Genomic DNA, 27,530 nt, shown 5'->3' on the forward strand with positions numbered 1-27,530 from the left:
CATTGTTTTATGTCACCATTGAAAATAAATACATGTGACAGTCTATCTTTAAACCTTACTCAATAAGACATTGCAGTTTATTTTTATTGTTTTTGCATTTCTGAAAGCCACTTAATGGGTTTTTCAGAAATTGCAATATAAGCCTGTGGTAATGCTTGTTTCCAACATGGCCTTCCTTGACTAAACAGTTTTCAGATATTAGAATCAATTTTCCAGAATATTCACTGCAGTAGATATTCACTTGGCTATTACTAATAATGTGCACACTTAACATTATTTTCTACCATGTATAAGCTCTGTAGGTCATTTACTGCCTATGATTGGAAAAGCTGAATGTATGTGTTATGTTTATATATTCTTAAGCTCCAAATCAAGAAGATCTCATGTTTTTTTGTAGATGTTCAGGTCTTTTTTCATACGGGTTGTGTAATATGAGTGTGATTTCAAGAATTATTTAGTATTTTGCTTTTTTAGTGCAATTTTCCCAGGAATTTTGTTTTAAAATGAAAAAAATTGTTATTTTCTGCAGATATTTCCTCTATCATCGCATAATACTCTATTTTTTGTATACTAGCTCTCTGATGTCAATCAGTATTTGATAAATATTGATTAATGACATAGCTCTATATTACCATGGAAACAGAACCTCTTTTCGACCTATGTAGGTCAGATGGGTAGAATATGGGCGGAAGGTGATATTTGCCTTTTACGCTTTTTTAGTCTGTATCGAGGGTTGTGTATGTGACTGGGTACAGAACATGTGATCTGATTTGAGTATACCCAAGAACATTTGAACTGTTTTACGCATTATGGGAACAAGTTGTGTTTGTAGATAAAATGGAAGAATTTATTGTCCTTTAGGCATTATCTTGAGTCTTCAGGTTATTCATTTCTCTTTTAGGGAACCAGATTTTTGAAATGCTGTATCTACTTTCTTACGTCTTGTTTCTCCTTTCATGTAATTTTTGTTCTGTATGGAGCACCACTAATAGAGTAAGTTTGAAATTTTTACCCTAAATTTATATTTTAAAACATTCATTTACCAAACTGTGTGCTAATTCTTAGCAACTAGAGAAAAACCATGATGTGCATCATTAATAGATCAAGTAAGGACACCAACATCATTAGCAGTGTTATTCTTTTTCGAAAAAAAAAAAAAAAAGCAGAATAACTTAATTTATTAAATACTCTTGTTACCTAGCCTTCTATTATCCAATTGCATGTTGAGAGAAGGGAGAGTAGAGAAACTGTACTATACCAATAAGTATTTGGCCCTTAGAACCTCTGAGAGAACTTGCTATGATTATATGTGTAAGTTAGTTATAATTAGCATATCAGTTCTTATAAATGTGACTCTAAAGTACTTGAATGGAGTTTTTCTTACAAAAGTCAATAGATTCCTGTATTCAAGTACTTAATAAGCTGGTGTTTATCATTTAAAGGTAAAATTTAACACTTTTTCTGAACTGACAAATTTCAAATTCTTAGAAACAAAATTCATGAATGTTTCTTACATAATATTTATCATAGTTTGAGAAGCTTCAGTTTAGCAGTGACTAATGATCATGGCGAAATGAGTGATGAGATACATATACATATACACACACATATATATGTGTTGCTAAGTATACCGTTTTATATACATATATATATATATTTATACATAGTTTTACATACACACACTAAACTGACAGGTTATTCTTTTCTAGATGGGAGAGAACAAGACCTTTGTAATGGAAAATGGTGGTTCCTGTCTAATCCATTTTAAAGTAGAATGAATGTGTCTGGCACAGTGATTCTCAAATGTGGTTTTCAAACCAGCAGCATCAGCATTATATCAAAATGCAAATACTCAAGCTTCAGTCAGAAACTCTAGGGGTAGAGCCCCCGCCAATCTTCAGTTTATCCAGCTCTCCAGGTGTTTCCAATATATGTTAACATTGAACCACTAGTTGTAGAGAAAGTTCCAGAGACTATTGAGGAGAAAGCTAACTATCTAGAAATGGATTTTGTTTGTTTGTTTGTTTTTGCAATGAAAGTCTCAGCATGGATCCTAGGGTCTTTAACACTTCTGAAATCTATCATTAAAGCGAAATATTTGCTAGATTGTTTTTTAAAGCTACATGTTGGTAGTAAAATTATTTATAGTCATCATTTTGGTGGCATTCATGTTACTTTTCAAATTAAAGCATAGGAAGATATTTCATATTTTATTTATATAATAAAGATTATGTATGTGTATGTGTACCTTTAACACTTTTTAAAAAATTAATCTTTTTGTTTCTAGGTTGGCATTGGAAACATTTTTATTTGCACTTATTTTGTCTGCTTTTACTACTGTGCCTTGCTTATGTTTGTTAGGACCAAACCTCAAAGCATGGCTAAGAGTTTTCAGTAGAAATGGGTAAGTTTTAATTTTATATTATAATGGTATTGAAATTAAAATATAATTAATGAAGTATTTTTCTATTCATGGCAGTTTGCTGATTATTCTGAGTGCTTCTCATTGCTGATGGTGCTCAGAGATGCCTTAAGGGGTCACTGCAATTGGGGACTGGGGACAGGGCAGGCAGAACTACAAGCCCCTCCCTCCACATTAGCAAGATCAGCTCTGCTTTTTTCTGTATGGTAGAATTCCACCTAGCCTTTTGTTTGTTTAAAAAAAAAAAAAGAAGAAATAAAAAAAAATTCTGCTATTAAAAGAAAGCCTTGAAAACCATGGTTCTGGGATAATTTGGCACTGTGATAAAATTGCTGTAAATAAAATTGCTTACATACATTTTATAAGGTAGAAGTGGGGTCCACAATCTAAAAATGTGTTGTGTAACAGTGATAATTTCTTGTTTAGCCTTTGTCGTGATAAGATACCAGAGCGCAAGTTTTATGAGATTTCATTTCCTTGGCGGCCGTATAGATTTTCAGCATGGCTAAGTTAAAATTTTAGCTTCTTGAAAGTCATTTAAATGATATGCACCAGAAATAGTGGAGATCTAGCTAAGAAAGTCAGAAGGTTATTTGATTCTTTCTTATTTATCACCCAGCAGCAAGAACTTCTTGAGCACTTACTCTGTGCTCTGTGTTATGCTAAGCTGTGTGGTTTCTGAAGTATTAGGAGGATTCTTTTTCTTTTTTTTGAGATGGAACCTCGCTCTGTCGCCAGGCTGGAGCGCAGTGGCATGAGTTCGGCTCACTGCAACCTCCACCTCCCAGGTTTAAGTGATTCTCCTGCCTCAGCCTCCCAAGTAGCTGGGACTACAGGTGCATGCCACCATGCCCAGCTAATTTTTGTATTTTTAGTAGAGACAGGGTTTCACCATGTTGGCCAGGATGGTCTTGATCTCGACCTCATGATCCGCCCGCCTCGCCTCCCAAAGTGCTGGGATTACAGGTGTGAGCCACTGCACCTGGCTTTATTAGGAGGATTCTTTTGCTGAGGAGCTTATCTGTTCAAGGGAAAAAAAATGAGCAAATAACATCAGATTACAAATGTGTAAATCCAGCAATAAGTGCTGTAGGAACTCAAAGGGACAGAGCATCAGTAAATAATGGAGGGGGAGATGGGAATGATCTATGATGGACTTAAGTCAAGAGTATATGATTTGGTGAGAACAAGAAGGAAGAGAAAGGCACCTCGTGCACGGAGAATGGATAAAAGCATTGAAACTGAAATGAACAGAGTATTTTTGTATGATTTGAAAGGTAACAGCCCAATGAGAGCAAAAGATGCATGCTGAGTAGGTTGGCTTCATAAATTACCGACTTATTCCCTTTGAAATCAGTACTGTTTGGGATGGGTGTGGTGGCTCATGCCTGTAATCTCAGCACTTTGGGAGGCCAAGGCGGGTGGATCACCTAAGGTCAGGAGTTCAAGACCAGCCTGGCCAACATGGTGAAACCCCATCTCTACTAAAAATACAAAAACTAGCTGGGCGTGGTGGCAGGTGCCTGTAGTCCCAGCTACTTGGGAAGCTGAGGCAGGAGAATTGCTTGAACCCAGGAGGCGGAGGTTTCAGTGAGCCGAGTACGCACCACTGGACTCCAGCCTGGGCAACACAGTGAGACTCTGTCTCAAAAAAAAAAAAAAAAAAAGGAATTAGTACTGTTTGTTTTCCCTTGGAACCGTCTTCTAATATTCATAAAGTCTCTAGAAAACAGAAGTGTAACAACTGAAAGCATTTTCTACGTTATTACCATAATATCCCAGATGGTATCAATTGCTTTTAGCCTTTTAGTTTGAAATTTTTAAATAGTGAAATTGGATTGAAATCTTATTACTTTGGATTAGTGATTTCTCCAGTTTTCAAATCTATGTCTAATAATGGGTATATTTGGGGGCAATACTGTCATGTGATTTTACAATTAGTTCTGCTGTAATGTGGCCTGTGTGTTCCGTACAAAATGGGCAATAAAAACCACAGAGCTTATGGGAAAGATGGGGTTAGGTCATAACACTAAAACAATTCGTCAGTGACATGTAAAGAGAAGATAGGAACTTAATAAAAATGGTAGCACAGTTTTACATGTGTAAAATGGTTACAAAATACAGGCATACCTCATTTTATTGTTCCTCACTTTATTGTACTTCTCAGATATTGCTCAGATACTGTTTTTTATAAATTGAAGGTTTGTGGCAACCCTGCGTTAAGCAAATGTATCAGCGCCATTTTTCCAACAGCATGTGTTCTCTTCATTGGAAACTCTCACAATATTTCAAGCTTTTTCATTATTATTATATCTATTATGGTGATTTGTGGTCTTTGCTGTTACTTTTTGTAGTTGTTTTGGGGCACCACGGCGCATGCCCATATCAGATGATGATCTTAATAAACGTTGTACATGTTCTGACTGCTTCACCTACCAACATGTTCTCTCTCTCTCTCTCTCCCTCCCCCACCCTCCCTCTCTCTCTCCCCTCCCTGTTCCCTGCGATACAAAAATATCAAATTTAGGCCAGTTAATAACCCTACTATGGCCTCTTAAGTGTTCAAGTGAAAGGAAAAAGTTTACTTGTCTCTCACTTTAAATCAAAAGCTAGAAGTGATTAAGCTTAATGAAAAAGTTAGGTTGTCAAGAACTGAGACAGACTAAAAGTGAAGCACCTTGTGCCAAATAGCCAAGTTGTGAATGCAAAGGAAAAGTTCTTAAAGGAAATTTAAAGTCTACTCTAGTAAACACATGAGTGACAAGAAAGTGGAACAGCCTTATTGCTGATGGGGAGAAAGTTTTATGGTCTGGATGGAAGATCAAACCAGATACAACATTCCAAGCCAAATCCTAATCCAGACTAAGGCTCTAACTCTCTTCAATTCTGTGAAGGCTGAGAGAGGTGAGAAAGTTACAGAAGAAAAGTTTGAATCTAGCAGTGGCTGATTCATGAGGCTTAAGGAAAGAAGCCATCACCATCACATAAAAGTGCAAAGTGAAGCAACAAGTGCTGATGTAGAAGCTGTAGCAAGTTATCCAGAAGATCTAGCTAAGATCGTTGGTGAAGGTGGCTAAATAACAGATTTTTAATGGAGACAAAACAGCCTTCTATTGAAAGAAGATGCCATCTAGGACTTTTAAAGTTAGAGAGGAGAAGTCAGTGGCCACCTTCAATGCTTGACAGGCTGACTCTCTTGTTAGGGGCCAGTGCAGCTAGAGACTTTGTTAAAGTTGAAGTCAATGCTAATTTACCATTTTGCAAATCCTAGGGCCCTTAAGAATTATGCTAAATCTACTTTGCCTATACTGTCAGTGGAACAACAAAGTCTGGATGACAGCACATCTGTTTATAACATGGTTTACTGAATATTTTAAGCTCACTTTTAAGACCTACTGCTCAGAAAAAAAAAAAAAAAATCCTTTCAAAATATTGCTGCTCATTCACAATGTACCTAGTCACCCAAGAGCTCTTTTGGAGATGTACAAGAATATTAATGTTTTTTTCATGCCTACAACACAAGATCCATTCTGTAGCCCATGGATCAAGGAGTAATTTTAATTTTCAAATCTTATTACTTAAGAAACACATTTTGTAAGGCTATAGCTGCCATAGATAGTGATTCCTCTGATGGATTTGGAAAAAGTAAATTGAAAACCTTCTGGAAAAGATTCACCATTCTAGATGGATGCCATTGAGGACATTTGTGATTCATGGGAGGAGATAAAAATATCAACATTGACGAGAAGCTGATTCCATTCCTCATGAATGATGTTGAGAGGTTCAGGACTTCAGTGGAGGAAAACACTGTGAATGTGGTGGAAATAGCCAGAGAACTAGAATTAGAACAGGAGCCTGAAGATGTGACTGAATTGCTGCAACATTATGATAAAACTTGAACAGATGAGGAATTACTTCTGGATGAGAAAGAAAATGGTCTCCTGAGATGGAATCTACTGGTGAAGATGCCATGAATATTGTTGAAATGACAACAAAGGATTTAGGATATTGCATAAACTTAGTTAATAAAGCAAAGCAATGGCAGGCTTTGAGAGGGTTGACTCCAATTTTGAAAGAAGGTCTACTCTGGGTAAAATGCTATCAAACGGCGTGGCATGCTACAGATAAATCTTTTCTGGAAGGAAGAGTCAATTGATGAGACCAACTTCATGGTTAAAATTTCATTTTAAGAAATTGCCAGCTGGGCGCGGTGGCTCACGCTTGTAATCCCAGCACTTTGGGAGGCCGAGGCGGGCGGATCACGAGGTCAGGAGATCGAGATCACGGTGAAACCCCGTCTCTACTAAAAATACAAAAAAAAAAAAATTAGCCGGGCGTGGTGGCGGGCGCCTGTAGTCGCAGCTACTCGGAGAGGCTGAGGCAGGAGAATGGCGTGAACCCGGGAGTCGGAGCTTGCAGTGAGCCGAGATTGCGCCACTGCACTCCAGCCTGGGCGACAGAGCAAGACTCTGTCTCAAAAAAAAAAAAAAAAAAAAAAAAAAGAAATTGCCGGCTGGGCGTGGTGGCTCATGCCTGTAATCCCAGCACTTTGGGAGGCTGAGGCAGGCAGATCACTTGAGGTCAGGAGTTTGAGACCAGCCTGGCCAACATGGTGAAACTCTGTCTCTACTAAAAATACAAGAAAAATTAGCTGGGCGTGCTCGTAGGCACCTGTAATCCTAGCTACTTGGGAGGCTGAGGCACAAGAATCACTTGAACCCAGGAGGCAGAGGTTGCAGTGAGCCGAGATTGCGCCACTGCACTCTAGCCTGAGCAATAGAGTGAGACTCAGTCTTAAAAAAAAAAAAGAAAGAAAATTTCCACAGCCTTCCCAACCACCACCCTAATCAGTCAGCAGCCGTCAACATCAAGGCCACACCTTCCACCAGCAAAAAGATTACAACTTGCTGAAGGCTCAGATAATTAACATTTTTTAGTAATAAAGTATTTTTAAATTATGTGCATTTAAAAAACATAATGCTATTGCCCACTTAATAGACTATGATATAGTAGAAATGTAACTTTTATATGCGCCGGGAAACCAGAAAATACATATGACTCACTTTATTGTACAATTTGCTTTATTCTGGTGGTCTGGAACCAAATCTGCAGTATCTAAAAGGTGTGCCTGCACCCAAATATTACAATAAACATGGCACTTTTCCTTGGAAAAGGTTTCCTTGGTAAAGGTTTGCTTCTGGAAATAGACATGAGAAGGGTTGCCTATTGTGAGTTATTGCGAAGTGGTGAGATGGTTGTTAGAAATCTGAGGGAAAATTAACACCAGATGTGGGTTTGTCTGGCTCATGACACGTAGTAAACTGGGATAGCTGGGAGGTGGGTATTTTTTAAAACAGTATTGAGATATAATTCACATACCGTACACATCACGTATTTAAAATATACAATTCAGTGGTTTTTTGCAACCACTAATCTACTTACTGTCTCTATAGATTTGCCTATCCTGGAAATTTGTTATAAATTGGGTCTTATAATATGTGATCTTTTGTGACTGCCTTTTTTTACTTAGCATAATGTTTTCAAGGTTTATGTTGTGGCATGCTTCAGTACTTCATTCCTTTTTGTGGCTGAATAATATTCCATTGTATGGATACATATCAAATTTTGTTTACCCATTTATCAGTTGATGGACATCTAGGTTCTTTCCACATTTTGCATTTTGGCTATTGTGAATAAGCTGCATCAAACATTTGTGTATAGGTTTTTTATGGACATAGGTGTTTATTTCTCTTGGGTATGCCTAAGAGAGGGGTTGCTGGGTCACATGGTAGTGTTAAGGGTTTGAGAAGCAAGCTCCAGCGTTCAAACTCTATAAAGTGCAGTTTGGTAGTATCTGTAAAAATTACAAATACACTTCTTTGACCCAGCAATTCTACTTCTTGGATTTTATCCAGTAGATATACTTGCACCCTTACAAAATGTTGAATATATAAGATTACTCATTTCAGCATTGAAAATTACCTAAATATCCTTTAATAAGGGATAGGGCTAGGATAAATTTAACCCACACTGTGAAGTACTATGCATTTGTAAAAACTAAACACATAAAAACAGAAAAAACCCCAAAACAAAACTCTTTATTTACTGATAAGTTAGTGGAAAAAAGCAAGGTGAAAAAATGTGTACAGGATGCTACCATTTATGTCAGAAGTTGTCAGAGGGCATAGATACATGTATATTTCTGGAAGGACATGTGAGAAACTGATAAAACCTGTTGTCTCTTGCGAGGGGATCTGAGAAGCTAGAGGACAAAGTAAAGAGACTTTCCACTGAATATCCTTTGCTATCTTTTGAAATTTGAACCACATTAATGTACTACCTAGTCAAAATAAAAGTTATAATGAGTTAGATTTTGCCAGTACTTAACTTTCTTCTTGCTTATGGAAAGTAGGCCTATGTCAGGAAATTGCTAGATTTCTCTGATGTCACCTAAACTTCAGTAGACTGCAAAAGTTGTCCTAAAATTTCCAACATACTGGAGAACAGCCTAGTCTCCAGAGAACTATGGCTAAAAATTATCAATTTGTAATGTAAAACATTTTATATAATATCACATAGCACATGACATGAAATAGCAATGCAAAAATATTTTAATAACTTTTAAAGGATTTTCATTATAGAGTTTCTCAGAGCAATCCAGTGAGATACTCACTTTCACCATTTTCTAGATGAAGAACCTAGAAAGCTGACAGGTTAAGTGATTTGCCCCAGTTCTGTAGCCAGGAAGTAGTAGAGCTGGGATTGGAATCTAGATAATTAGATGGTATAGAAGTTAGACGAATCCAGTAATTGAGGATCAGAAAACAGATTCTTGCCCTGTTTTTACTTCTTAGCAGCCAAGTGATCTTAGACAAGCTACTTAACTTCACATATCCTTATATGTAATATGATTAGAATAAAACTAATATGTACTTTGCAGGGCCATGTCAGAACTGAGTGAAATGAATGAAATCAAATAGTAGGTGCTCAAGAAATGTTTGTTGAATGGATTAAAAAATGTCAGGGAACATTTTATGTATCATACTTTCAATCCTTACTGCAGTTTGTCTCAGTATTTCTTCCTAGTTTAGGTGACAGACCAAGGAGCACAGTGCATAGATAACTGTGGAGGAGGGCTGGTTTTTTCATTTAATTTAATGTGAAGTTAATTTGAACTTTGACATAAGAGAAGAATCCAAGTCTTTATGTTTCCACCATACACTAGAGTTAGTTCACTTCTTCTTAGTACTTTTGTTATACTTCCAAATTTTACTATAGAAAGCATGTCAAATTTTGAATAAGCTAGGAAATAATTAGATTAACTTGTTAAACATTAGAGTTTGCCTTCTTAAATGTTCACTTTTAAGCAAAAATATTTAAAAATTCAAAGATCTATGGTTTTGCAGTGATAATATAAATATTCACAAAAAATTACTAGTTATACTGAAATTGCTCCAATATGTAGTTAGCATTATTCATATTGAATCACAACTTTATTTTTTAATTTTTATTTTTTTGTGTGTACATAGTAGATATATACATTTCTGGAGTACATAAGATATTTTGATACAGACATACAATGCATAATAATCACATCAGGGTATTCACATCAAGCATTTATCTTTTGTATGTATGGTTGTACAAGCAATCCAATTATACTCTTAGTTATTTTTAAATGTACAGTTAAATTATTATTGACTATAGTCACCCTGTTTTGCTATCAAATACTAGATCTTACTCATTCTATCTTTTTTGTGCCCATTAATCACATTCTCTGCACCCCCACCCCCACTACTACGCTTCCCAGCCTGTGGTAACCATCCTTCTACTCTCTATCTCCATGATTTCAATTGTTTTAATTTTTAACTCCCACAAATAAGTGAGAACATTCGAAGTTTGCCTTTCTATGCCTGGCTTATTTCATTTAACATAATGACCTCCAGTTCTGTCCACATTGTTGCAAATGGCAGGATCTCATTATTTTTTAATGGCCAAGTAGTATTCCACTGCATGTATGTATCACTTTTTTTTTAATCCATTAGTCCGTTGATGGACACTTAGGTTGCTTCCAAATCTTAGCTATTGTGATTAGTGATGGAATAAACATGGGAGTCCAGCTGTCTCTTCAATATACTGATTTCCTTTCTTTTGGGTATGTACCTAGCAATGTGATTGCTGGATCATATGGTAGATCTGTTTTTGGTTTTTTGAGAACTGATCTCCATAATGGTTGTACTAATTTACATTCCCACCAACAGTATATGAGAGTTCCCTTTCTGCACATCCTCGCCAGCATTTATTGCCTGCCTTTTGGATAAAAGCCATTTTAACTGGGGTGAGATGATAATCTCATTGTAGTATTATTGATTTGCATTTCTCTGACGACCAGTGATATTGAGCACCTTTTCATATACCTGTTTACCACTCGTATGTCTTTTTTTGAGAAATGTCTATTCAGATCTTTTGCCTATTTTTTAATTGGATTATTAGGTTTTTTTTCCCTGTAGAGTTGTTTGAGCTCCCAGTATAGTCTGGTTATTAACCCTTTGTTAGATAGATAGATTGGAAATATTTTCTTCCATTCTGTGGGTTGTCTCTTCACTTTCTTGATTGTTTCTTTTGCTGTACAGAAGCCTTTTAACTTGATGTGATTCCATTTGTCCATTTATGCTTTGGTTGCCTGTACTTGTGGGGTATTATTCAAGAAATCTTAGCCCAATCCAGTGTCCTGGAAAGTTTCCCCAATGTTTCCTTTTAGTAGTTTCATAGTTTGTGGCCTTAAATTTAAGTCTTTAATCCATCTTGGTTTGGTTTTTGTATATGGTGAGAGTTAGGGGTCTAGTTTCATTCTTCTGCATATGGATATCCAGTTTTCCTGCCACCACTTATGGAAGAGACTGCTCTTTCCCCAGTGTGTGTTCTTGGCATCTCTGATGAAATGAGCTCACTGTAGATGTATGGATTTACTTCTGGGTTCTCTATTTGTTCTATTGGTTTATGTGCCTGTTTTTGTGCCAGTACCTTGCTGTTTTGGTTACAGTAGCTCTGTAGTATAATTTGAGTCAAGTAATGTGATTCCTCCGGTTTTGTTCTTTTTGCTCAGGATAGCTTTGGCTATTCTGGGTCTTTGTGGTTCCATATAAATTTTAGGATTGTTTCTTCTATTTATGTGAAGAATATTATTGGTATTTTGATAGGGATTGCAATGAATCTGTGGATTGCTTTGGGTAGTATGGACATTTTAACAATATTGATTCTTCCAGTTCATGAACATGAAATATCTTTCCATTTTTTGTGTCCTCTTCAATTTCTTTCATCAGTGTTTTATAGTTTTCATTGCAGATATCTTTCACTTCTTTGGTGAAGTTAATTCATAGATATTTAATTTTATTTGTAGCTGTTATAAATGGGATTACTTTTTTATTTCTTTTTCAGATTATTTGCTGTTGGCATATAGAAATGCTACTGATTTTTGTATGTTGATTTTGTATCCTGCAACTTTACTCAATTTGTTTATCAATTCTAATAGTTTTTGGTAGTCTTTAGGTTTTTCCAAATATACGATTATATCATCTGCAAACAAGGATAATTTGACTTCTTTCTTTCCAATTTGGATGCCCTTTATTTTTTTCTCTCATCTGATTGCTCTAGCTAGGACTTCCTGAGTCACAACTTTAATTTCAAAGAATTCTATTATTATTCAAGGAGATTGTACAAAATACATGAATAATACATGCTTTTTCCTACTCAATAATAATTTAGAACAGAAATTAAAATTTCAATTTGAAGTTCTTATGCTGTAGTTCTAATTAATAAAAAGTATTTAAAATACTTGAAGTATCAACTGAAGATTTTAGAGCTTTAAATATTTTTATCATTGATCTTGTATTTTAATATGTAAAACACAGTAGAATTTTGTGTGTATTTTTTTAACTTAAAGACAGCCCTTTTAGTATTATTAAAATATGAACAATTCAGATGTTCAGTGTGAACAGGCTAATTTTGAATTGGCATGACATCTCAATTAGTGTTGAATCCATATAAATGTTTTATAATATTTTTAAGTGAAATAAGTTTATATATTAGTTTTTAATGTATTTATTTGCATGTTTGTAGAAAACTTACGTTGAACAGATGATAGTCATGTGAAGACAGAGAACACCAAAGCTTTGAGCTTGTGAACTGTATAGGAACTACATCCTACAAGTTAAGGATCAATTCTGATACTATTGGGATTTTATACATAACTAAAAGACACTATTTTAACAGGATTCCTCCTTACAGTAAATGTTAAGTTACTCCAGGAAAACAAAACAAAAGAATACTATTATAAAGAAACTTGGAAGTGGACAAGTCATTTGGTTTCTTAAAATATTCTGCCAACTTCTTATTGTTATACTTATTAAATAATATACTCAGTTTGTACTAATTTAATTCAGTTATTGCATTGGCATTAAAATTATTTTGTTTTTGTTTTTTTTATTTGCAGACTTTCTTATAAAGGAAAGTAATAATCTGACTACTATACACCTATATAGTTCATTGAAACTTGCTTTTTGACATATCAATTCTTTTATGCTGTTATTTGAATGTTTAAGTTAGAACCTGATCACTTTGGGTGAACTAAATAGATTCCTGAATGGTACTAAACAAAAATATTGCCAAAAGTAGTGATCTAGCTAAGGTGAAAACATTCAATAAGACCTATTTGTGTAGACAAAGATAACAGCCTCTTTTTGTCATCTTTGTATTGAAATAGATTTTATATTGAAGCAACCACTGTGGACACTAAGAGTGAAAATATAGTGAGTGACCAAAGATGTACTCATATAAAAAGTAGGTAATTTAGTATAAATGTGGGCAAAAAATTTAGTGGCAAAGAGGCATTTGTTTTAATATTCAGTGGGGAAGGAAAACATTTATATTAGAATTTTGTAAAATGCCTTTAGCCACTAGAAGGAGTTGTACAGTGTCTCTTTTTTAGATGAAGAGACTAGCAGTTCAAAAAATTAAACCTATTTAAACAAACACTGTTTTGATGACAGTGTATTTAAACCATGAGTGTTGACTATGAACTACCCTCAGGTGCCTGATACAGTGTCTGGCACATAGTAGGCACTCAAAATGGCCTGTTTACTTCAATTAATATTTGATGTAATGAATTCCAGTGGAGTCAAATAATTTGGACAAGTACTTGGAGCACAGTGTCATGAAGGTTGGTCTGTAACATTGCTTTAGTCACTTCTTAAGTTTGTTCACAGGGGAGCCATTTATTCTGAGCCCTATTGACTGTGCATATATTCCTTAACTTTGAAAAAACTAGCCAATAACCGTAGAATTCAAATAGCTTTATTATGGAAACTTATAAAATGAGACTACATTAATGTCAGTGATGCTAGAAATTAGTTAATAGAAAAGAATTTACCTATTTTTTTATCTTATTTATTACAAAATAATGTATATAAATGTTTGTAGTAAAAATTCAAACAAAAATATAGAAAGTTAAAGATCCTAGTAATGCTATCATAGAGCAATGAACAACTACTAGCAGATTTTATATGTTCTTCGAATTTTGTATTAATTATATATATATATAATTTTAAAACAAAATAGTTAAACTAGTGATGGCTTTATAACTTTTTTCCCACTAATGTGTTATGAACATCGTTATCTGTGTGTGTGTATAATCTACCTTTTCTTGCATAGTATTCTTAGCTAGTATATCTCTATAAGTAACATAAAACTTCAGCTTATATTGGTTTGAATAATAAGGAAACTGATTATGTCACATAACGGAAATTGGATGGCTCTAGATACAGATAGTCATGGTATGGCTGTGCTTCTTACCGATTCTCCCTGTTATTATCCTCAGACTGGTAGTGGGATGGCAGCAGCTTCTCTTCCTTGAGTTTTCCTAATCATTAGGAAACAGAATGGGTTCATCAATGTTTAATTAATTAGTCTAATCATCAGGGTTGAGATGAATATTGAGCAATTAATCATCATTACAAGTATTCCATGTACCATGATTTATTTAACTAATTTCCTATTAAAGTTTATTATCAAATTTTCATGATAATAAATAATGTTGTTAGGTATATCTTTGTACCATATAATTTTGTATACTTGTGCAAAGGTTTTTGTAGACTAGATTACTTGAGTAACATTCCTAGATCAAAGGAAGTTGATAGACACTGTCAAACTAAAGTTCTAATTTGAAAAATATGTATATACCCACATACATATTCCTACCAATAGAGTGTAGGTTTCCCTGACTCCCCATCAGGCCTCTTTACCTCTTATCAATCTACCAGGGCTGCTACCTACAGGGATCTGCCAAGGGGGCAGACTGTGCACTATAGTAGCTTCATCTGATTTCTAAGAGGAGGCATAAGCCTTGGCCATGAATTTTTAAGTCTGATTTATAGAACCACCATTTATTAAATTTCAGTGGAATATTACTAACTGAATCACAGAGATAGCATTTATCTTACCCAGCCTCCCTGCCTCCATTCTCTTTCCTGCCTCATGTTGCAGAAAACTCAGTAGAAAATAACATGCAGTCCTCAAAAGGCAGCTTCAAGACTGGGAAAATTGGGGCTAGTTAAGATAGGACGTGTTCCCATGTGAAGTATGAGCAAGAGAAAAGAAACAGCATGACAACCCTAAAAATGCACTATAGAAGAAGGAAAAAGGGCATGCAGAAGATGAAGAATCTGGCTTGAGAGAAAATGCTATCCTAGAAGCAAAAACAAACAAAAAAACCTCCACACAGTTTACCATGAAAAATAGTACTAAGGATATGAATTGAATAAATTAAGAGCAAAGATGAAATCATGAAACAAAATGACGTGGAGAAGAAGACTGCAGAATTAGTGAAATAAATTGAGAATGCAAAGTTCACTATTACAGGGCATAAATTAAAAATATCAAGAAACAGACAAATCAGAAAGTCAGGTTTTAGCATGGAAGAAAGGTTTGAGCTAATCAAAATGAATGAGGGGTAAGGAGGGGGTTGGGAAGAATAAAGCATTTAGAGAAGATGTGATAAATATAGAGGAGAAACAAAAGAGATGCAAACATAAGACTAGTTAGTGACTCTAAAATACCCAACAAAAAATGATTCAAAGATATGACAGAAGACAGTTTCCACAAATGAGGGGATTCTCCAATTTGTACATTAAAGGGACTCATTATATCAAGAAAATAATTGAATGAATTAGAGTTGTAGAACAACGTAAATAAAAACTAATACAAGCAATGGAAGTTAAACAGTGCAGGGAGGAGAAGTGAAGAAAATATAATTGTACCCTTCATATCCCCAGCTATTCTGGCTGTCCCCAGATACTGGGCCTGTTGGGTACAACCTCTTTGGGGAATAAATTTTAAATGAAATCCTACATCTCAAACCATGAGTCCCCACCTTACACCTAGCCCCTTTCCCCTGGTTGGCCCAAAGTACTAGGAGCCAGGCTTATACCATCTAGGTAGAATATTGAAATACTTCTTTCAAGGGAAAATGGTACTGACATTTTGTGATTCTCGAAAGTCAGGTTCCTACCCCGTCCCTAGTTCTGTGCATCCCCCTGCTTGAATTATCTTACTTATGCATTGTAAGCATCCAGTCAACTGTTTAATGTTTCATTTTGTTGTTGCTGTTGTTTAAAAATAGTGTTATTGAGATATAACTGTATACCATAGAATTCACTCAAAGTGTATAATTCAGTGGTTTTTAGTATAGGCACAATTGTACAGCCATTGCCACAATCTAATTTTGGGACATTTCACCACATCAAAAAGAAACTATAACTATTAGCAGTCATCCCCTATTCCCACTCTTCTCTCCATGGCCCAGGCAACCACTACAGGAGTGTCCAATCTTTTGGCTTCTCTGGGCCGCATTGGAAGGAAAGAATTGTCTTGAGCCACACATGCAATACATTAACACTCACGATAGCTGATGAGCTAAAAAAAAAAAAAGTAATCTCATAATGTTTTAAGATAGTTTATGAATTTGTGTTGGGCCACATTCAAAGCCATCCTGGGCCACAAGTAGCCTATGGGCCGTGGGTTAGACAAGCTTACACTAATATATTTTCTATCTGTGTAGATTTGCCTAGTCTGGACATTTCATACATGGTGTTTTAAGTAGAATGAGAAGTAAAGAATCACCAGATATTTGAGGAATACCTCAAATAAAATCCAGAAATGAAAACAACAAAAAAGAAACTCAGGGGAAATAGAGGCAGTATATAAAGACAGAAGATAACTTAAAAACTTTTTTTTTTTTAACTTTATCATAAAAGGTGAACAGGAGGCAGTCAAAATGAATATTCAGAGAACAAGAAAACTTTTGGGAAATAAAAATACTATTAAACTCAACGGAGGTAGAGACAAAAGTTGAAAAGATTCCCTAGTCAAACAAAAAGGTAAAGATTGCAAAATGAATTAAAAGATAAAAGCAGAAATTAGTTCAAAATAATAGTATTCCTAGCAAAAGAGTAAGGGAAAAATTCTTAAGTGATCTGATCAAACAAGATCTTTAAGTAGAAGACAATTTTAAGAACCAGAATACCTGAGATTTTAGATTAAGAAGGCCCATATATTTTCAGCATAGTGGATAAAAAAACACTTTAAAAAACATTTTTGTGAAATTTTTGATAACCAGGAATAAAGAGATCATTCTAAAAGTTTCTAGAGAATGAGAGAAACATGATACCTACAGAGGACGGGAAACCAGAATGGCACTGAACTTCTCAAGTGGGAATCAGAAAACAGTGGAGCAATGCCTTCCAAGTTCTGAGGCAGGGCCAGGCGCTGTGGCTCACGCATATAATCCCAGCACTTTGGGAGGCCAAGGTGGGCAGATCACTTGAGGTCAGGAGTTCGACACCAGCCTGGCCAACAAGGTGAAACCCCATCTCTACTAAAAATACAAAAATTAGCTGGGCATGGTGGCGGGCGCCTGTAATCCCAGCTACTCGGCAGGCTGAGGCAGGAAAATCGCTTGAGCCCAGGAGGTGGATGTTGCAGTAAGCCAAGATCGCGCCACTGCACTCCAGCCTGGACAGCAGAGTGAGACTTCATCTCAAAAAAAATAACAACAAAAAATCCCCCACCAATTCTGAGGCAGAATGATTCCCAAAAATTACAGTAAAGTCATTTTCAGACCTAAAACATCTCTAAGAATCTATTTTCCATGTACCCTTTCTCAGGAATCTATGGAAGGAGGTGCTGAAAAAGGAAATTCCTTTCTCAGGAATCTATTGAAAGAGGTGCTTAAAAAGAAAAGAAAAAGGAACATAGATGGAGGAAGTCTTGGAATTTAGGAAAGAGCAGATCCAAAAGAACTGAGAGAGGCAAAGGGAATTCACAAGATGCTCGTGAAGGGACCCCACAGCACAGCAGTTGCGCAGCAGTCCTAGGTGGCTCCAAAAAGATGGAAGGAGCAGGGAGAAGAGATCAAGCATTTAGAGGTATTACTTAGCTTCTTTGGAATATTTGAAAATTATTTAATGACAGGTACATAAGCAAACGGAGGGGGGAAAAAGAGGCAGTTCTTAACATCCATGGACAATTAAAGATTATATTTACTATGAGAAAAGAAATGTATAATTGTGGTTTACTGTGATTAGCAGTTTTATAATCATCATAATGTAGACATTACTATTGATTCGTTTGAAAGGAGAAGATGTTACCATTGTAGAACGGACATGAGTGAGGGAGAAATGTGTATGTGGAGGTAGGCAGTTTGTAGGTAAAAGGTGCTAAATCTTCTCCCATAGAAGATGGCAGAAAGTAAGTTAATCTTGAAAAATCTATGCTTAATTTATGTTTGTTTTTTTTTTTAATTTGAGGTAAATAGAAGAAACAGCAAAAAGAGTTGAAAATATCTGCCTTGGAGCAGACATCAGGAGTGGGGAGGGATGGAAGAGGAGACCACTATTTTTATTATTAGTTTAATTGTACTCCTTTACTTTAAAGATGTCACATATATTATTTTGATAAATATGAAATTTTTACTTTAAAAAGACAGGCTACAGAGTTTTTCTATTTTTAAAAATAGGTCTTGGCTCCCTTTTTTCTACATTTATTATATGTAGGATCATAAACACCTGGCTACCACAAAATAGAGGGCAACCTCTTGGATGATCATACTTTTTATTTTAATAAACATAAGATGACCACAAGTGTTCTGGAACAATGAAAAATGTGAAGGCATGGATCTTGCCTCTTAGCCCAAGGAACTTAGAGCTTAGAGGTTTTTTTTTTTTTGAGATGGGGTCTCGCTCTGTCGCCAGGCTGGAGTATAATGGCGTGGTCTTGGCTCACGGCAACCTCCGCCTCCTGGGTTCAAGCGATTCTCCAGTCTCAGCCTCCCGAGTAGGTGAGATTACAGGTGCCCGACGCTGCGCCCAGCTAATTTTTTGTATTTTTAGTAGAGACGGAGTTTCACCATGTTGGCCAGGCTGGTCTTGAACTCCTGACCTTGTGATCCACCCGCTTCTGCGTCCTAAAGTGTTGGGATTCCAGGCAAGAGCCACCGTGCCCGGCCACATAAATCTTACTGAAACATCTCTGATCGTAAAGTTGCTTTGATTAAAAACCTTCATGGTTCCTTAGTTTGACTTTAAGAATTTTCTAAAATCCTAACCCTAAATCTATCACCATGATACCATTTCACACCAATTACGATGACTGTAATAAAAAAAAGATAATGACAAGTGTCAGGAGGGTGTGGAAAAATTGGAATCCTCATACACTGCTGGTGGGAATATAAAATGGTTCAGCCACTTTGGAAGAGTCTGGTAGTTAGTTCCTCAAGTGATTAAATATAAGAGTTTCCATATGACCCAACAATTCCACTCCTAGGTGTAATCCCAAGAGAGACAAAAACATGTTCACACAGAAACTTGTGCATAAATGTTCATAGCAACATTATTCATAATAACCAAAAAGCAGAAGCAACCCAAATGTCCATCAGCTGTTGAATGGATAAAATGTGGAATATCCATAGAAGGGAATATGATTGAGCCATAAAAAGGAATGAAATATTGATACATGCTACAACATGGATGAACCTTGAAAACATTATGCTAGGAAAAAGAAGCCAGTCACACGTTTTATGATTCCGTTTATATGAAATGTCCAGAATAGGCAAATCCAGAGAGACAGAAAGTAGCTTAGTGGTTGCCTAGGGCTGGGAGGAAGGAGAAATGGAGAGTGATTGGTAATGGTTAAAGAGTCTAGGGATGATGAAAATGTTCTAAAACTTACAGTGGTGATGGCTGCACGACTCTGTGAATATACTAAAAACCATTGATTTGTATACTTGAAATTAATGAATTGTATGGCTAGAAAGGATTTTCTAGGATAATTTTTGACTCTACTCAATAAAGCTATTTTTAAAAATCCTAACTGTGGAGACCAGCCTGACCAAAATGGTGAAACTCCATCTCTACTAAAAAAAAAAATACAAAAAATTAGCCAGGCGTGGTGGCAGCCACCTGTAATCTCAGCTATTCGGGAGGCTGAGGCAGGAGAATCCCTTGAATCTGGGAGGCGGACGTTGCAGTGAGCCCAGGTTGCGCCATTGCATTCCAGCCTGGGCAACAAGAGCGAAACTCCATCTCAAAAAAAAAAAAGGGGGGGGGCGGGGGGCAGGGGGCGGGGCGTGTGGGGGCCAGGCGCAGTGGCTCACACCTGTAATCCCAGCACGTTGGGAGGCCGAGGTTGGTGGATCACAAGGTCAGGAGTTCGAGACCAGCCTGGCCAACATGGTGAAACTCCGTCTCTACTAAAAATACAAAAATTAGCTGGGTGTGATGGCACACACCTGTAATCCCAGCTACCCTGGAGTCTGAGGCAGAAGAATGGCTTGAACCTGGGAGGCGGAGGTTGCGGTGAGCTGAGATCACTCCATTACACTCCAGCCTGGGCAACAAGTGCGAAACTCCGTCTCAAAAAAAAAAAAAAAAATCCTAACTCTGCTCTACTTTCCCAGCCTTATTTCTCATTCTTCCACTTGGCCTCTAGCAATCTGACTTATGTTCTCTTTTCTGCAGTGCAGCTCTTTCTCCAGTCCTCCAGTTTAAGACCTAATGCTACGTATTCTTTCCAATCCAGCTGAACTTCCTCCTGTTCCATAAAATAGAAAAAGTGAATTCTTCCCAACAGAAAGTAATCTCTGCTCTCCACCTCTACCACACCTTATGTTTCCAGGCACATCACTTTATGTATTATGGTATAGAGGAGGTGTGTGTTAAATTGAAGCTTAGTTAACATTGTCAGCCACATGTAGTCAAAAATTGCCCTAGAAAATCCTTTAAATTGCTTGAACAGTACAACTCCCTTTACATTGAACTTGGCCAGTTTTTCCTTCCAACATTGGAACAGATCTCTGTTCTATTGAATGCTAGTTGAAAAAGCTGACATATTTATAGTTGTCATATGAAATAAAAAAGAATAATAAAGCCCTACAAATAGTACAAATTTGGATATATGTGATTGGCTCTAGCCCGTTCTTAGCCCTCCTTCTCAATGGAAACAAGCTAAGGTCTTATCTTGTGTAGTTGGGGAGTATGAGATGGAGGATGATAGAGGGATTGGTTTGTGAACTGACTTGTCATCATTTGGAACTTTTAAAATTCAGTGTACATTTTGTGTGTAATAATTGGCCTGTTTCTAATTAGATAAATCATCTAACAAAACAAATGTTTTCCCCCATACTATCTAGAAGAGGCTACTTTTCATTAACTTCACAGTAACTTCACCTTGCAATTTAAACAATTGAATATTTGGACCCCACTTATTGCATTGCAGTGGGCTTTTACCTGACTGTAACCAGACTCCTGTTCTACATGATGAAGTGTTCACACTATGAGGGCCATGCTGAAACTAACACCTAGTAAAAGAATGGCAGAATTAAGTCTTTCCACCTTTACACTCTCGGATGTGCACTTAGTAAATAGGAACGGTAGGCAAAATCAGATCTTTTGAAATACTTTGTTCTTGTTCTCTGCCTGTTTCTTGCCAAGTAAATTGAATTGGTTTGTATAAATGAAATGTGCTGTAAGAAAGACTAGTTGAGGCCGGGTGCAGTGGCTCACGCCTGTAATCCCAACACTTTGGGAGGCCGAGGTGGGCGGATCACAAGGTTAGGAGTTTGAGACCAGCCTGGCCAACACAGTGAAACCCCATCTCTACTAGAAGTACAAAAATTAGCTGGGCGTGGTGGTGCACACCTGTAATCCCAGCTATTCAGGAGTCTGAGGCAGGAGAATCACTTGAACCCGGGAGGCGGAGGTTGCAGTGATCTGAGATCGCTTCATTGCACTCCAGCCTGGGCAACAGAGTGAGACTCCGTCTCAAAAAAAAAAAAAAAAAAAAAAGACTGGTTGAATAAATGATGCACCATCCATACAATGGAATACTGTTATGGCTCTTACCAAGGAAAAACAAGCAAAACTCGGTTTATAACATGATGCATCTGAGTTTTGTTTTGAAGAAATATACATATGTACATGTGATTTATGCAAATGTACATATATCCTTCAAAACAAAATTATATATGTATTTGTGCCTGTATAAAATATTTCTGGAAGAATATGTAATAATTTGGTAATAGCAGTTGCCTGTGGGGAAAGGAACCAGGAGTTGATGATAGGGGTGGAAGACTTAGCTGTTTCTACAAATGCTCTTTAGCATGGTTTGACTCCTACTGCATCTATATATTATCTTTCCAATGGAAAACTTTTATATCTTCTTACCAATTAACTATTAATAGTTCATGGTAAATATATGTCATTTTGAGATTTTCATTTTAAATTAGCAGAAAATACATGTATACTGATAATGTGTGCGAGTGCTTGTTGGATTCTCCAGCAGCTAATGTATATACCACCAATGATGTACCAATTTGTGTTTCACAGAGTTACATCCATATGGGAGAATAGTCTCCAGATCACTACAATTTCTAGTTTTGTAGGAGCATGGCTTGGAGCACTTCCTATTCCACTGGATTGGGAAAGACCATGGCAGGTTGGTTTCAGTTACTTAAAGCAACAAAATGAATGTTTGTACAATGATAGTAAAACTGATGAAGCAAACTAGTATATGTAAATTGTTCTGTTGTTCAATTAAGTAGGGATACCACTTCTATCAGTCATTGTAATCTGGGCAGCTTCTTAATAGGGACTGTCCAGTGCCACAGGCGTCCAGGTAGCCCTGGTTTTATCTTCTAGCAGTATTTTTTGCACATGTACAGATGAATAAACAAGCTTAGTTTGTGATTGTATATAGGCGGTTTGTTTATTGTTTTTAAAAAAAGACAGGTTCTCACTCTCTTGCCCAGGCTGGCCTCTAATGCTTAGGCCTAAATGATCCTCCTGCCTCAGCCTCCCAAGTGGCTGGGACTACAGGTGTGTGCCACCGAGCCCAGCCAGTATAGGAATTTTTAAAAACTAGGTTAATAGTCACAGAAATGTCCTATTTTCAGCTTTGATATTTATTGCCCTGGTGGTCTTATATTCATATTTTCTGAACTTAATTGATGGCCAGATTGAATGTTCATCTTGAAAGTTTTAGAAGCAGATAGCAAGGTAATTTTTGCAGCAGTGCCCTGTGTTATCAAGAAAGCTCACAAACATCAGATTTTTTGTCTTGTATCACAATAAGATAAAGCTGATATGCTAGGTAAAGCACTGTGAGGTAAGTGTTCTTTTTATACCCATTTTACAGATGAGGAAACTGACACCTAGAGGGTATGTAACATTCCCAAGGTCACTGAACTTACAGTGATGACTGTATCTTTGTCTTAATATTAATGACTTTGTAGTATGCCATTATATAGTTACTTTAAAACTTATTTAACAAATTCACTATTGATCATTTAGATTATTGCCAGTATTTTATGATAATAAACACTGCTGTGATAAAATCTTTGAATCTATAGCTTCATGAATTTTTCTAATTAGTTTCATAGAGTAATTACTCCCAAAAAGAATTATGGTATTAAAAAATAAATGTGCTTTCTTTTTCCAACATGAAGAGAACTTTTTTCTGATCACAAAGATAATGTATATTTATTTAGAAAATTTAAGCAGTATTAGTAATTCTAAGGAAGAAAGTAAAAATTACTTTCCTCCCCAACCACCCAGAGGAAACCTCCATTTGCTTTTGGTGATAATTTTTGCAGCTGTCTCTCTCCATGCCTGTAACTATAATCATGTTATTTTTAATCTGCTTTTCCCCCTCAGCAGTATATTATGGAGCTCATTCTATGTCAATGAAAACTTACATATATGTAATATTCAATTATTTGTGTAAAATATTGTACCAGTTTTTTATTAAAGAACATTTAGGTCATTTCCTATTTTACTATTATTAATATTTTATTATCAAATATGGTCATTATCATACTTAAACGTACATCTTTGCATATTCGTCCAATTTTCTCTGTAAAGTCCTAGCTAATGAATTGATGAATTAAATCTTTGATACATACCTCATTTGCCAAATGTGGGATCCAGATTGTGTGCCTTGCACATAACTGCCTACCTTTAGCTCCATTCTTTGTGCTTTCAGTTAGATGTTGGGTCTCCCCGAAAGTCAAATTGTTCTTTCATGTTTAATAACTCTGGTAGGTTTGCCCTTCCCTGATTTAACTCTTCATCACCATATTAGAGAAATCCTTGGAGATTTGGGGTGTGTATCATCACAGATACCCATCCCAAGTTTTTGATGCTAGTAAAGGTTTCTTAAGTTGACATCTTATAGAAGTCATCCATACTTGATGTCATTCAACAGAGTGTCAGTGATTTCTAAATTGGAGGACAATCAAAATCATTGAAAAGTATACACAGAAAATTGTTTGAAACTGTGTAGACTCATTACTATCAAGTAATGCAATTAAATCTAAATAGAAAGTATTGATAAATAAAGTACTATGGGACATCAGCTTTAATAAGTTGGTAAGATAATATAAACGTATCATTTTGTATATGATGCAGTACTTTAGGGTGTAAAGGTGTGATATACTACACATAATTTAAGTCTTTTCTGTTTACAAGACAGTGCAGAAGTAGAAACTGAACTAAGGGGAATGAATATATGTGCTTTATAAATATGTGTTTAGGTTTGCTTAGAAAATATGTATCTTAATTATTTACAGTTCAGTCACCCATGTTGGGATTGTTCAGGCTTTTAGCTGATGACCCATTTTTCTACCTCAGTGCTTGTTAACAATAAGGATGAACTAGATCCAAATCGATGGTATTACTTTTTAAATTAATATAAAGTTTCTATTTGAATTACTGACTTTTTAAAAAGATTTTCTAGCTAGCTGGAAATTAATTTAATTTTAAATCTAATTTAAATACATAACAAGTGTTGGTTTCCATTAAGAGCGTTTCATTCAGCTGGAATATTCCTGGCCGTGTAATTATCTTTACTATTGGGCTGTTTTTAGAGTATTCCAAGTTAATGACCCACGTATTCACTGTAAACCTTTTAAATTATGAAATGTATTGTTGAGGGAATGATAGAATTGATGTATAATTAAAAATCTTTTATTCATATAGCAATCATCTGCCCCTTGCCCTTTTAGCAGTTGTTCACTAATAAACTAAAGAAATGAGGTTTTTTTCACTTTTTATTTCCAGCAAACAAGTTTGTTTGTTTTTTTGTTATTGTTATTTTTTAATAATTCTAACTCCACAGAACAGCATCTCCCAGAGAAGCAATAAATCAGATAAGGGAATATGGCATTTTCTAAAAGTGGAGATGTTGTTAGAGCAAAATTTCATGAGAAGACAATACAGTATACACTTTATTATCTAAAATAGAACATGTATTAAGAAGAGATTCTTTGGTTTTTTGTCCTCGCGATAGTTTGCTGAGAAACACTGCATGTTCTCACTCATAGGTGGGAATTGAACAATGAGAACACATGGACAGAGGAAGGGGAACATCACACACTGGGGACTGTTGTGGGGTGGGGGAAGGGGGGGGGATAGCATTAGGAGATACACCTAATGCTAAATGACGAGTTAATGGGTGCAGCACACCAACATGGCACATGTATACATATGTAACAAACCTGCACATTGTGCACATGTACCCTAAAACTTAAAGTATAATAATAATAAAATTAAAAAAAAAAAAAGAAGAGATTCTTGTTCTGTGTTCCTTGTAGCCCAATACAGATTTGGTCTGTTTGTGGTAAAGCAAGCTTTTCTGGATTGTGTTCTGGTTTTATTTATATTCCAGTCAGAGAAACAGGAATATCTTGTTAAGCAATTATACCTTTAAAAACACACACATGCACACACACACAAAACCCCACAAAATCTACATGTTTTATTTCAGTTTTCTTTACTTTGAACTCAAATCATTGTATAACATTCCTGAGACCAAGCATAAGATTATAGTGATGTGGATTCTGTAATGAGCTGTTTCAAGCATATTTTTATGTTTAAAATAATTTTTTCATTAAATGACTGGAAAGGCCCACTGAAAATATGTGATCTCAATGAAAAAGTTTTTTAACTTAATATAAATCTTAAGTGATTTTAAATAATGGCAAGTGATGAAAGATTAGGCATCTTTATAGTTGGAGGAAGCCTTTCTTTTGTAGAAGGCAGCAAGGGGATGTGGTTAAAGAGTATATGGTAGGGTAGATATCCATTATACTGTTGGTCATCTTTGTTGTTGTTTTAATATTTGAAAGTCATCTTCTTGCCTCTCCCTTAATTATTTGCCTTAAAATCTCAGCAAGAAAACAAATATTTGAATTTCCCACAATCCAGATAGCCTTTTTCATCTTCTAGAGAAAGCTTATAGTTGCTGACAAAATAAATACTTGGACTAATGAAAACCTTTGTATTTTATAATTTGATTCTTTATCTGCTGTAACTAAATAGCTAATCATTAAGTATTTGTTGTTATTACTGTATGCAAAGCATATGTTCTGTGTAAGTAAGTACAACAGATACTTAAATACACCCAGGACTGGAATTTAATTATTTAATAATTTAGACTTGAACTGTGATTTAGATTTAATATGCTGTAACTATTTCATAGAATATGTAGCTATGAGGTTTTTCATCTGGAAAATGTCTTACCAAAACATGGCTAGTATTTCATGTTATAAAAAATTAGTGGAAGGTTAAGAAATATTGTTGGTTATTCTGAGCACAGGAAATTGACCATAAGGTTTTTAAACTCACATGTTTTATTAATGGGAGGTAACATGATGATTAGGAGTTCTGGCGTCAGATTACTGGGTTGAAATCCTGGCTCTGTCACTTGCTAGTGAGGATGAAATAATAAAATCCCTCTAAAATGCCTAGCTCAGCACCTGACACGTGGTTATTACTTAATTAATGTTACAGGCATTTGTGACCTAGAAAAGACATAGTTTAATGACTATATTTTTAGCCTTCAAAAAATGCAAATTCCATTATTTATTTGAGTTCTCATATATTAGAGAATATGTTAATTGTCTCAGTTTGTTGTTTTTTCTGCCCAGCAGTCTTTCAGTTGGTAGAGTGGACTATTAATTTATCTATTTCTCTGGTATTTAGTTATGCCAATTTAGGGTATTTGGATTTCACATAATTTTCAATCCTGTCTGACATTTCCGATGACAGTAGAAAGAAAACGTAGCATTTGTAGATCTCTCCATGTACCCTGCACGGGGCTTGGCACTGTCAAACGAGTAACTTAATCCTGACAACCGTAGTGCAAGGTAGGTTTTACTCCCATTTGATACACTAGAAAGCCCCAGTGTGAGAGGGGAGGAGTACACATCTTGCTTAGCATTACTCAGGTGGGAAGAGGGAGACTTAAGATTCACATGACAGCCCCACTGCACCATGATTCTTTTCATTGCTGGAGACTAAAATATGGCTTTTCTTTTTAAAAAATGGTCATAGCTTAGGTCTCTCTGGAATGCTAAAGTACTTATTATATTTCATTTCTTTCCCCACATTGTTTTCATTAAATGCCTTGACCATTGTGGTGGTGTCTGTATTTTAGGCTGTAACTTATTTGTAGGAGGATATTTAAAGCTAATATGCAATGCTTTTGTCCCTAACAAATCCACACA

At 35.8% G+C, this 27,530-nt stretch overlaps 1 protein-coding gene across 2 annotated transcripts in view; it reads left to right on the forward strand.

Annotated features, from left to right (window-relative positions):
* PIGF (phosphatidylinositol glycan anchor biosynthesis class F) overlaps nucleotides 1-27,530 on the forward strand; it is a 36,513-nt gene that overhangs the window by 2,486 nt on the left and 6,497 nt on the right. The window contains exons 3-5 of one of the 2 annotated variants that reach the window (XM_055243700.2): nucleotides 902-993; nucleotides 2,288-2,404; nucleotides 22,354-22,462. In XM_055243700.2, coding sequence (XP_055099675.1) covers nucleotides 902-993; nucleotides 2,288-2,404; nucleotides 22,354-22,462 — 318 coding nt within the window. The remainder of the gene's footprint in view (nucleotides 1-901; nucleotides 994-2,287; nucleotides 2,405-22,353; nucleotides 22,463-27,530) is intronic. The other variant, XM_063618065.1, reaches the window with a different exon arrangement.

Source organism: Symphalangus syndactylus, chromosome 14, assembly GCF_028878055.3.
Source record: "Symphalangus syndactylus isolate Jambi chromosome 14, NHGRI_mSymSyn1-v2.1_pri, whole genome shotgun sequence".
Taxonomy (NCBI): Eukaryota; Metazoa; Chordata; class Mammalia; order Primates; family Hylobatidae; genus Symphalangus; species Symphalangus syndactylus.